At 46.6% G+C, this 12,023-nt stretch overlaps 2 protein-coding genes across 19 annotated transcripts in view; both read left to right on the top strand.

The window, feature by feature from the left end:
- The first annotated feature begins 3,507 nt into the window (after positions 1-3,507).
- LOC146403530 (uncharacterized) lies at positions 3,508-4,445 on the top strand. 2 transcript variants are annotated; one of them, XR_014804224.1, is made up of 2 exons: positions 3,508-3,606; positions 4,008-4,145. XR_014804224.1 is itself a non-coding variant. In XM_084957405.1 (2 exons), exons 1-2 carry the CDS (start codon positions 3,523-3,525, stop codon positions 4,302-4,304), a joined length of 303 nt encoding a protein of 100 aa, XP_084813531.1. In that variant the 5' UTR covers positions 3,508-3,522; the 3' UTR covers positions 4,305-4,445. The 2 variants fall into 2 exon arrangements, 1 of the variants encoding a protein (XP_084813531.1); XM_084957405.1 differs by having other exon boundaries at positions 4,086-4,445.
- A 94-nt stretch (positions 4,446-4,539) lies between these two features.
- Positions 4,540-12,023, top strand: part of CHPT1 (choline phosphotransferase 1) — a 43,356-nt gene continuing 35,872 nt past the window's right edge. For all 17 annotated transcript variants that reach the window (XR_014804218.1, XR_014804219.1, XR_014804220.1 and 14 more), the window contains exon 1: positions 4,540-4,861. Coding sequence is in view for 3 of the 17 variants with exons in the window: in XM_021092681.2 (XP_020948340.1) it covers positions 4,589-4,861 (273 nt within the window). In the remaining 14 variants the exon portion in view is untranslated. The remainder of the gene's footprint in view (positions 4,862-12,023) is intronic.

Here is a 12,023-nt window from a genome sequence, read left to right as displayed (position 1 = left end):
TATAGACTCTGGACTCTTTGACTAGAGGGGCTGAAATCCTGGCTTTATCTCTGTTCTCACAATCATGTCAGGTTGTTGAACCTCACTGACCTCCAATTTCCTCATCCGCAAAATGGGGGTAATAATGGTACCCACTTCCTAGATTTTTGTGAGGATTAAATGAAATAACTCCTGATGCTTAGAACAGTGCTTAGCATGGAACAGGAGCTCATAAATGTAATTCCTGTTCGTTCAGGAAAAGGAAAAATTATATACATCAACCTCTTGCATAACAAATCATGATAATAAAAGGAAACCATCTTGCAAAAAGTAAAATAATAGGAAATCTCTAATTTAGTTTTCTTTGACTTTAGGCAGCAGATATGTCTTGAATTAATTTGGAATTTCCAAAAATTCACCCCCTAAAAAACAAACAAAAAACCCAGGGGAAAGGCAGCTCAGGTGCTTTTAAAAATTGCATTACTTTTACTACTTTTTAACTATTTCAAATTTGCAAGAGAAAAATATTATACATGTATATATATTATAAATAATAATAAAATGAATACTATATTCCCACTCCCTAGTTTAACAACTGTGGTTGAGACAGCTGGATGGCCCTCCAATAGTCATTCTCCCAATTTTCAGTAGAAATTTCTGGGCTGGAAAAATGGTTGGCTTGATAAAAAACAACATTTCCGGCCTCTCTTGCAGCAGGGTTTAGCCGTGCGACCAAGTTCTGGCCAATGGCATGAGAGCAGAGTGATGTGTGCATCTTTAGGCCATAGCCTTAAAAGCAACACGGTGTCTCTTTTTCCCCTTCCAAGAGGCTGGAAGTTGTGGGGCCTGCCACTTTTGACCACGAGGACAAGGTGGTAGACTAACAAAACGGAAGAGACCTGAGTTTCTTGGAGCTGACACCTTGGAGCTGCCGTACCTCTTTCAGATTGCCTACTCAATTAGGTGAGAAAAAAATCGTCTCTCTTGTTTCAGCCTCTGTAGTTTCACACTCTAACATAGATTTACCAATACTTTTGAAGCTATCCGTGTGCCCCCCACAATACCATCTTTCTTCCTCTCCACCAGGAGTAACCACTCTCCAGAACTGTGTTTATCATTATTTTTCTTTCCTTTCTAGCTTTGCCACAATTGTACGTATTCTGAAACACACAATCTTGCTTATCTTTGAACTTTACATAAATAAACAAAATCATACCGTGTGCGTTGTTCTGTAAACTTTTTTGCACTCGGCATCATGCTTGTGCAGTGCATCTATGTTAATAAGTATAGCTTTTTTAATTTTTGTAATGGCTGCACCCACAGCATATGGACGATCCCAGGCCAGGGATTGAATTCAAGCTGCAGTTGCCATCCGAGGTGCAGCAACAGCAATGCCAGATCCTTTAATCCACTGAGCCAGGCAAGGGATGCAGTGACCCAAGCAGCTGCAGTTGTATTCTTAACCCACTGCACCACAGTGGGAACTCCAAGCATAGCTTATTAAACCTGGTAAATAAAATTAAATTATGTGCAAATACCACAGTTCATTTATCCATTCGGAATTGGCAAACAGGTTACTTACAGCTTTTGTTTACCGTTCGGAGGTGCTGTGAATGTTCTTATACTCACTTCCTGGGGCACACGTACAAGAGTTTCTCTGAGATCTACTTCTGGATCAGAATTGTGATGTTACAGAGTGTGCGCACTTCAGCGTTACCAGATAACTCCAGACTGTTGTGCAGAATGCTTGTACCCATCTTTGTAACACTTGAACTTAGGCCTGTGATAAAGAAAGTTCTGGCCAATGGGAGGTATGTGAAACTCTTCTGGAAAAGCACCCTACTTTGCTGGCTCAGCTAAGTGGTATCCAGCTTTTTCCCTACCTTCTTGCACTGTCTTGCTGCTTGAAATACAAATAGGATGGCAGGTGCTTCGGCAGCCCCTTCAGAACCAAGAGATGACCTTGTAGCTGGAAGTCAGAGAGGATGTTGGAGCAGAAAGACAGAAGAGCTTGGGTTCCTGATGACTATGGACCCACCATCCGAGACCCAGGCTGTCAATTCTAAACATTATTTTTAGGGCTGCAGGTACAGCGTATGGAAATTCCCAGGCTAGGAGTTCAATCACAGCCACAGCAATGCCAGATCCGAGCTACATCTGTGACCTATGCCATAGCTTATGGCAATGCCAGATCCTTAACCCTCTGAGTGAGGCCAGGGATTGAACCCATATCGTCATGGCTACTAGTCATACTAGTCAGGTTCTTAACCTGCTGAGCCACAGTGGGAACTCCCATTTTTCTATTTTTCATGGATTTCTAGGAATTCTTTATATGATCCCGGTGCTATTCAATATGGATTTTATCTGAGGGAAATAACTTTTCCCTGTTTATGATTTGTCCTTACATTCTCTTTACGATGTTTTTGATGTATATTAGAAATTATCTGTAATATAGTTAAATTTATTAATTGGAAATGGAATTTTTTCCTTGGCCTATTCACGGAACAGCTAAATTAAAAGGCAGATAGCTCAAAATTGACCATACATAAAAGCAGCATAGTTAAAAGTGGATTTCTGGAGAGTTCCCAGTGTGGCTCAGCAGATTACAAACCATGCTAGCATCCATGAGGTTGTGGGTTACATCCCTGGGCTTATTCAGTGGGTTAAGGATCCAGCATTGCCATGAGGTATGGTGTAGGTCACAGAAGAGGCTCAGATCCCACATTGCTGTGGCTGTGGCATAGGCTGGCAGCTGCAGCTCTGATTCGACCCCTAACCTGGGAACTTCCATATGCCACAGGTGCAGTCCTAAAAAAAAAAAAAAAAAAAGTAAAAGAAAAAGAAAGGGGGGTATCTCTGTCATTCCAATTACTTTCCTGCATTTGACAGCATCATTTTTTCACATTGAAGATTAAGAGATGTATATTCAGGAGTTCCTGTCGTGGCTCAGTGGTTAACAAATTCAACTAGGAACCATGAGGTTGCAGGTTCGATCCCTGGCCTTGCTCAGTGGGTTAAGGATCTGGCATTGTCGTGAGCTGTGGTGTAGGCCAGCATCTACAGCTCAGATTAGGCCCCTAGCCTGGGAACCTCCATATGGCGTGAGTGCGGCCCTAGAAAAGACAAAAAAAAAAGATGTATATTCAATGCATGATGTGGTCTGCAGACACCCCCATATTGCTCTAAGGAAAGGATTACCAAATTTTGTTGGTAAAAGGCCAGGCAGTAAATATTGTAGGCTTTGCGAGCTGTATGGTCTCTGTCACAACCACTGAACTTTGCCCTTGGAACATGAAAGCAGTCAAAAAAATATGTAAGGCATAAGTGGCTTTATTCATGGCACTGAAATATGAATTTCATGTAATGTTATGTCACAGAAAAATTCTTTAAAATTTTTTTTTCAGTCATTTAAAAATGTAAAAACCATACTTAGCTCATACGTGGAATGAAAACAGGTGGTGTGCGGGGGCGTAGCTCATTGGCGCATCTCCAAGGCGTGCTAAATCCTTGGAACAAACTACACCTGCTGGTGCCCGGCCCAACATGACGCTCCGGAAAACAGTTTCTGAGTTTGTTCTATGCCTTAGAGAAGCGCATGCAGATAAGAGCCATGAAGTGAAGAAAAAGGTAAGTGGCAGACTTGCCTCGGGTTGAGCAAAATGACATGTTTGTGACAGGCTGTCCCCTGTCTAAATGGGGGCATTGTGAGGTAAGGGGCTGGTGAACTGCCATTATGTGGCATGGGGGCTTGTTCCCCGTCCTTGCAGGGAAGGGGGTGTGTAAAAACACCCACTGGTATCAGACGCTCTTATCAGATGGGTTTCGACCATTCAGGCTCCTAGTTAGCCAGTGTTTCTAAGCCCCGATTGATAGTTCCAACACCTTGGAATCTGAACCCTGAACCCTGAACCCTGATCCCTGAACCCGCTAGTGAGGGTTCTCTAGAGCTAAAACATGGCAGGGCCCCTCGAGGTTGGAAGGAAGAACTGGGCCTGTGTGTTTATCCAGGAAGATCTCTCTTCTGGCAGATGCGGCCCTCAAGCCCATGACCCAAGAAGGGCAAAATCACCTTCTCACACACTACCCAGCTCTCCCCGGCTCTGCAGGCGGCGGCGGCGTCCTGCAGTGTGGGAAGGGCTAGCGCGTTCCCCGCTAGGAGGACCGAGCCCTGCACACCGCACGAGTTGGAGAAACCAGATTCTAACCGTGCAGCCCGCGACACGTCCCCCAGGGGAGTTTTCCCACCGTCCCGGGAGAAGAATCGGACTTTAGAGTCAGGTGCATCGGGCTCTGGGGGAAGTCTGGGTCCTTCGGGCGGCAATTAGAGAGTCAGGGGCGCCAGGGACCCGGCGGTGCCCCCCTCCCCGACCCCCACCCCCCCAGCCCGGGCCCCTCCCCGAGCCCCGCCCCCCGCGGCCCGCGGCTCTGCGGGCGGGCGCCTAGGGCCCCGGGGGCCCCGGCCTGAGTTCGACCTCGGCCGCGGGCCGGACGGGCGAGTCCCACCCGCCGGGCGCAGGCCCGGGCCCGCGAGCCCCTCCCTCCACCTGTCCCCGCCCTGGCGCCTGGCGCGGGCTGCCCTCGCTCGCAGCGCCCGGGCCAGCAGGCGGCCATGGCGGCGGGCGCCGGGGCCAGGCCCGCGCCGCGCTGGCAGAAGGCGCTGGCAGAGCCGCTGAGCGCGGCGCAGCTTCGGCGGCTGGAGGAGCACCGCTACAGCGCAGCGGGCGTCTCGCTGCTCGAGCCGCCGCTGCAGCTCTACTGGACCTGGCTGCTCCAGTGGATTCCGCTGTGGATGGCCCCCAACTCCATCACCCTCCTGGGCCTCGCCATCAACCTGCTCACCACGCTTCTGCTCATCTCCTATTGCCCGACGGTCACCGAGGAGGTAGGGCCTGCCGCCCGCCCACCCCCAACTGCTGGCCCCCGGAGCCCTGAGCCCCCCGCCCGGGCCCCGCCCCGGGTGCGCTGCTGAGCCTCCCGAGGCCGCAGAGGGTGGACCCCGCCATCGCCCCCGCGCTGCGGCCGCCTGGAAGTGGTCACGCCGCTACCCGGTCCTGTGTCCACCCCGAGCCTCCCCCCGGACCGCACAGGGGCTGTCAAGGTCACTGCCCCGGTCCCGTGTTCACCGTCCCCGGGCCGCAGACGGGCCGCCTTGGCCACTGCGAGCCGGGGGCCTGCCTGCGCGGCCGCCTCCCGACCCCGGGCCAAGCTGCAGGGTGGATAGGCAGTCGGTTACTTTGCACCCTGGGAACACCCCCAGCTCCGTCCTGCCTGGCCCCGGGACTTGTGGTGCGCTTGGCCAAGCCCCAGATGCCTTTTGAACACATATACTTAACCGTCTGTTTCTCGAAAGTTGCGCTAATGATCCTGAAATTACCGGTAGCCGGTGGTAATCAAAGATAACTTTTAAGAGGTTACTTCCTCTTTGCTTTGTTGGCTTTTTCTTGAAAAACAAAGGTATTATTAGCAAGGTGATAATCCTTATCATCACGACCCAGGGATCATAGAAGGCAAAGGATTTTTATTAGCAATGAGTATTTGACCTATGCCCGAAATAAGAGTAAATAATGCGGGCTTCGGACAGCTGGTAATGAGACCTGTGCTGGGGGACCGCAGGCAGAGGGGGCTACTCCCACCCACTGCTTTTTAGAGAATGTGGGAAAAATATTACATTGCATGTTTTCTAATGTTGCTTTCTTTTCTTTGCCCTCCAAGTAGAGAACTCCATTTGTAATAATTGAGTATGGGTCCTGGGAGAACTAATTCGTTGAGGTTCGGTAGCAGGATACACTGGAAGTATTTCATGCCCTCCATACATGGATCTATTTTTTTAAATATTTGATGAAGCCTACATTTTAAGCGTATCTTGCCAATTGATGGATGTGTTTATTATATGTGATTTGTCAGTGAACGTTCTGTTTTTTGTTTTGTTTTTGGTTTTGGGTTTTTTGTTTTTGTTTTTTTTTTTTTGTCTTTTCTAGGGCCGCAGGTGCAGCATATGGAGATTCCCAGGCCAGGGTCTAATGGGGCTATAGCTGCCGGCCTACGCCACAGCAATGCAGGATCCTTAACCCACCGAGGAAGGCCCAGGGGTCGAACCCCCAACCTCCTGGTTCTTATATTTGTTAACCACTGAGCCACCACAGGAACTCCTGTTCTGATTGTTAATTCGTTTACATATGGTTTTAAAACAGTAAGTTGCCACCTGTTTGCAGAATCCCCCAGAGGCAGTGTGCCAGACTGAAAAGTGCACTGAGTTAGAAGTGATTGCTTCTTTCTAATGTAGAGACATTTGGGTCTGCTTTCCCCCATGCAAAATAGAAATTGCCAAACCAATCTCACAAGAATGCAGGGAGGACTGAATGATATATTACCATGCAGAGAAATGTAGACAATTAGAATTTGTTCAGCAGGTTAAAAACATTACCATTATTAAAAAAGCCCTGAAAACATATAATAAAATCCAGTTTTTATTGGGCCTGGATTTGACAGCATTCAGATGTTTCTGGTATTTGCCAGTTAAATTGTGAACGTTTCGACATCGTTGTTCATTTAAGAACCATTTTGTTGAGCAGAGAAGTCCGAGAGATTCTGTTCAGGGATGTCAGGGGAGGCCTGATGGTACAGGTAAAATTATGATTAATTTTTAAGCTGTGCTTCTCTTTTAAAAAAATATGTGTGGGGGCAATATGAGGCATGGGAAGTAAGGGTTAAAGCCGTTGCTGGAATTCAGCCTCTGCTCACCAAATAGAAACCTAGAGACAGAGTTTTGGGTGAAGGAGAAAAAGATAGCTTTATTGCTTTGCCAGGCAAAGGAGGCCATAGCAGGCTAATGCCTTAAAGACGGTGCCCCTACTTCGGAGAGTTTGGGAGGTGGTTTTATAGTTTGGGGAGTGAAAAATAGGGCCACAGCTAAGGATTCGGGTAGAGGCAAGCTTGCATTATTTTCAAAGCTTGTGTTCAGTGGTCTGGTGGTGTTCTTTCCAGAATAAAGAATGCTTCATTAACAGCTTGCATTTGTTGGGGGTTTTAGTTCTGCGGAAGAACGCAAAAGATAGTATTATCCATATTCCTTGAGGAGAAAGCCGAGACCCTGCCCCAAAAGCTGCGCTATTGTTTCCTGACTGCCCCTTCTTGATCCCTGTGTCCCCTCCCTTCCCTGTTGAGCAACTGTTTGAACCTGCCCTTTGGAACTCAGGGAAGGTCATGAAGGCTGAAGTTTATTCCGCACAAACAACAAATGGGAGACACAGAAAGGCTTATGTGCCCAGGGGCCCCACAGGGTTCTGCTGGGTTTCAAAATCATAAGATGAAATTGAGAAAGAGTGTAGGATGCAATCAGATCCTGCACATGCTTCCAAGTGGCTGAGCAGTGGGGGAAACACCTTCGCAGGATTCACACTGCCTGTTCGATAAAGTCCCAGCAATAGTACCGAAGAAGCATAGCAGTAAAAGCTTGTTTGCTTTCAGGCCACAGAGCTGGTAACGATAGGACCTAGTAGGATTCAGATCTAAGTCAGTCTGGCTCCAGAACCATCTTCTTTTAAAGCACATACCACCACCATCTCATCCTCAGTTCCTGCCTTTCTCTCTGTGAGATGGAGGAAAAATACCTTGTGCTTTATGTAATACTTACCAGGTAGGGAAAGTGCTTTCACATCCATTGTTGCTTTTGTGTCTTATGTCAGCCCAAGGAGGTTGGCAGGTTTTTTCCCTTCCTCAAATTGCCTTCCCACCGTTTTCGTATTTCTTCTGTCCGCCCATCCTGAAGTCAGAGTAGCATACATTTTTACCAAGAGGAAATTGAAGCCCGGAGGGTTAAATGACTTTAACCTGGCTTGGAGCTTGTTTTCTGATTCTTAGACGTAAGAATTCTTAGTGCTTTTTCAGACTTGACAGACTCCTTCCAGAAGGGATCGGGAAAAAATCATGTGTAGTTTTTGGACTCTGATGCTCGCGTTTCTCTCTCCATTTCGGATATAATGCTGACTACATAGCTATATTACTATTATTTGATCTTTTTTTAACTACTGTGTTGATTTCTAGGACATGACTGGGGACGAAGGGCAATGAGTAGGGAAAGGTTAAATGATTTGTACTAAGCTTCTAGAATGGTGCTCTGAACTGCATTTCATGCCACCATTTTGTAAAGGAACTTTCTACTCCAGCCAGATTGAACTATTTCCTAGAGCTAAGATGTCTCTCCTCCTTGTCCCTCTCTTTTCTCCTTCCTCTTTTTTTGGGGGGAAGTGGGTTGGCATGTCCACGGCATGCGGAAGTTCCCAGGCCATGGAGCACACAGCAGTGCCAAGGAGCCACAGCCATGACAGTGGCAAATCCTTAACCACAAGGACACCAGGGAGCTCCTCCTTGTCTTCCTTGTCCGTGTCCTACTTCCTCTTTCAGTACCCAGTCCTCACACTATGTCCTCAGGTAATTTTTCTTCTTCACTGGAGTCAGATCCACGACGTCATCCCACTCTGATGATGATAACAACGAGAGCTAACATTTATGGGGTATTACTGAGGTACTGGGCATTAGTTTAAGCTTCTTTCATCTATTATCTTATTTAATCCTCTCAGCAACTTGATGCAAAGATACTATTGATTATTCCCATTTTATAGATGAGGAAACTAATGGGAAATAAATTAACCTCTTTAAACTGAGTCCAGGAGTCCAAGCCAGAAAGCGAGGTACGCCCACCACCAGTCTTTGCAGCTCTCCTGTAGCGCTTCTCCATTTTATTTGGGTTATGTGTGTTATGTTATGTTTGGTTATGCATGTCCTTATGGAGCAGGACAATCCACTCTATTTTAAGTTCAGTCAGCAGTTGCCGAGACCAGCTCAGCAGGATGGGGCTGAAGAACGGGTGCTGTGGAACTTAAGGGAAAAAAGTTTACATAAAACCAGACACAGAGACATTTATCTTAAATAAAGGTGGGAACCAGGGGACTCAAGGTCTCAGGGACCAAGAGCCCTGCGTCAAGAAACCACACTGCTTTTATTGTGCTCTTGAGGATGACGTCAAGTGAAAAGGGGGTTGTAGGTGCAGGATATAGGGGGTTTTTTTTTATTATTTTCTAAGTTCTTTTATTATTTTAAAAGTCACTTAGCTGGTAGATGGTTAAACTTTTACTCTAAACTTTAGGCATTTAAGAATCATTAGCATTTGAGTTAGCTATCTATGCATAGCATTTCAGAGACTCCTCACTGTGCTTCTGCAAAGGGCATGCCTGTTGCAGCAACCCTGTGTGCCTAGGTTCTCTTTGCTCCTTTGGTTCTCTTTGCTAATTCTCTTAGCTAATTCTGCTAACAACCCCTCATAAACCACTTGGCCATGAGGTTCCTCTTTCTCTCATTCTTTAGAGGACACATCATGCTTGTGCAAATGGCGTGCCCATCTGCACAGGTCCGGCCTGCCTAGACCCACGTATCATGTCCTTATTCAGCTGACCCCAAGGATAACCCATGCCTTTAGGTCTTTGTTCTCAAGCTTAAGTCATTTACCATCCCCATGACTGTTTCTCAAGCAGGAAGACGGGACAAAGTAAGGAAGGACAAGATGGAGTTTTCAGCAAAGAGGCTAAGAAAATATTATAAAAACATGTCTCGCAACAAGCAGTCACCCATTTGTACGTTCGCCCATTTGTACATTCTCCACAGCACAGGGTCTTGTGTCAAGCAGATGCTTAGTCAGCATTTGCTACATCACTGACTGCATGAACGAAATAAAAAATTGTAACTGGGAGATAGATGATGTTTTTCCAATCTAATTCGGCTCTAGCTGTTCTTAGCTTAAATACTGACCTATTTGGCCTGGCTGATTTTAACCCGAGTGAGCAAGAGTTGGGCAGAGGACCCAAGAATTGCGTCCCCCTCCCTTGGGTGAAGCAGTTCTGTCTGAAAGCTACGCTGCATATGGTCCTCAGCCCCCACTCTGGCTGCCCAGTCCTAAAACAGAATCACAGACTCGTACTATGTGAAGGACCTTGGAGCTTCTTTAATTCAATTCCTACTTTCATGCTTGAGAACACTCAGTGATTCAAATCTGGTTTTTCAGGTTCCAGCCTAGTAGCATTCTCTTTCCACGAAACACTCTTATGCTTGTTTTTGACTCCGAGCTGTGGCTGTGTTTGCTTTTAAGCTTATTTGAGTAAATATTTTTGCTCTGCCTTCTTGATCTGTGTAAGTAAATCCATGTCAGTATTTGTTAAGAGTGTGTTTATAGCAGGTAGGTGCCTAGCCTAGAGCTAGGTCAAAAGACATTAAATGATTTCTTTCATTTACGATGATAGAAAGTTGAACCAAAAAGCAGGTGTTTCTGAGGAAGTCAGATTCATCTTAAGAAATGGTTTATTCCTTGTCTGAACAATTCAGATTAGAGTGGCCTTTGCACCATAAAGATTTATTTGTTGGAATAATTTTTTTAAAAAAGACAATAACTAAGTCGAATTCTTTTTTTTTTTTTTTTCTGTCTGCACTTGTGGCATATGGAAGTTCCTGGGCTAGGTTTCAAACCTGCGCCACAGCAGCAACCTGAGCTGTTGCAGTGACCACTCCAGATCCTTAACCCACTGTGCCACAGGAGAACTCTCCTAATCAGATTCTTTTATAGGTTTGGGTTCTTTGAAATCTAGAATATTTCCCTTTTTTAAATCACCTAATTTCTCTTTTTTCTTTTTAACCAGTCCGGTAACTTATCACGCATCATTTCTTAAGGCAGGATTCTTGAAAGGGAGTGGCCTCTCTTAGTAAAACAAAATAACCTGCAGGAAGCGAAAGTTTTAGAAGCAGAGCAGGAACTAGAATGAGGCAAGCAGGAACGTTCATGACCCTGAGAGGAGTAGACGCCTCCCTAAATTCTGCAGGCTTGGTGTCTCACCTGCCTCGTCCTAATCCCAACCTTGTCTAGAAGGAGCTTCTGCAAGTGATGTGGAGACAGCTTTGCTTTGGGGGTCGTCCCTTTGATTCCCAAGGACTAAGCTGTTTCATCTGTAGAATTCAGGTTCAAGTGTGGACAAAACATCCCATTGTGGCGTAACTAGAGGGAGCTTTAAATCACAGTCCTGGTGTGTGTGACTTGGGTGTAAGTCTCCGACCCCTTGGGTTTTGTGAAGTTAAAGAGCAGAACAGATGTGAAAGCAGCCAGTGCACTTGATGTTGATGATCGATTTGGCCCCAGGATTCTCGTCTTACCCTCGCCCTGCCTGTTTCCCGTAGCCCGGTGGGAGGCTGGCGTTTCCAACAAGAACTCCCGTAAGTATTAAAAGAGGTTTTTAAAAAGAATCCTAGTATTCACACAAAATTTAAAAAGAAGGCTACCTTTCAAAATACCGGTTTCTGGGAGTTCCCGTCATGGCTCAGTGGTAACAAACCTGACTAGTATCCATGAGGATGCGGTTTTGTTCCCTGGCCTCGCTCAGTGGCTTAAGGATCCCAAATGGCTGTGGCGTAGGCTGGCAGTTGCTGCTCCCATTCGACCCCTAGCTTGGGAACGTCCATATGCCGCGGGTGTGACCCCTAAAAAGGAAAAAAAAAAGAAAAAGTACAGATTTCTAATATCATGAGCAAACTCCTCTGACCCCAAATTGCTGGTTGAGCTGTGTTCGCACCCTGCCTGTGCTGCTCCCTGAGATGTAACCTGCCTCATTTCCTGAAGATGGGTGTGCTCCTTTCAGATGCTGGCCCTTAACCAGAGCGGAGGCCAGAGGTTGGGGTGAGCCACGAAGCCCCCTGATAGACTGGGCTGAGAATGAGCTACCTCTGCTGACCACCAAGCCTCTGGAGCCTGCATGGCCTCCAGGGGGAGCCCTTCTGTAAGCAAGGAAGTGCCCTGGCCACGGGCACAACTGTGTCATGGGCACTTAATACTGCTTAGAGCGATGTCAGATTAGCAGCCTATTAAAATGCCACGAGTTTTCTCTAAAAAATCCCTAGAGTCACCCAACTGGGTATGAAATGCACCTTTTAACACCACACCAGCACTACATTTTTTCACGCATGCCTGATCTGTCTTCTAATTTTCTTTCTTCCTACATCTTATAAAT

This window comes from Sus scrofa, chromosome 5 (assembly GCF_054392235.1).
Source record: "Sus scrofa isolate SSC_HxYL_T2T_F1_AM1 chromosome 5, Sscrofa_HxYL_maternal_Yorkshire_Landrace_v2.0, whole genome shotgun sequence".
Classification (NCBI taxonomy): Eukaryota; Metazoa; Chordata; class Mammalia; order Artiodactyla; family Suidae; genus Sus; species Sus scrofa.
The sequence above is the reverse complement of the archived record's forward strand: the minus strand, read 5'-3'. Positions and strand labels throughout refer to the sequence as shown.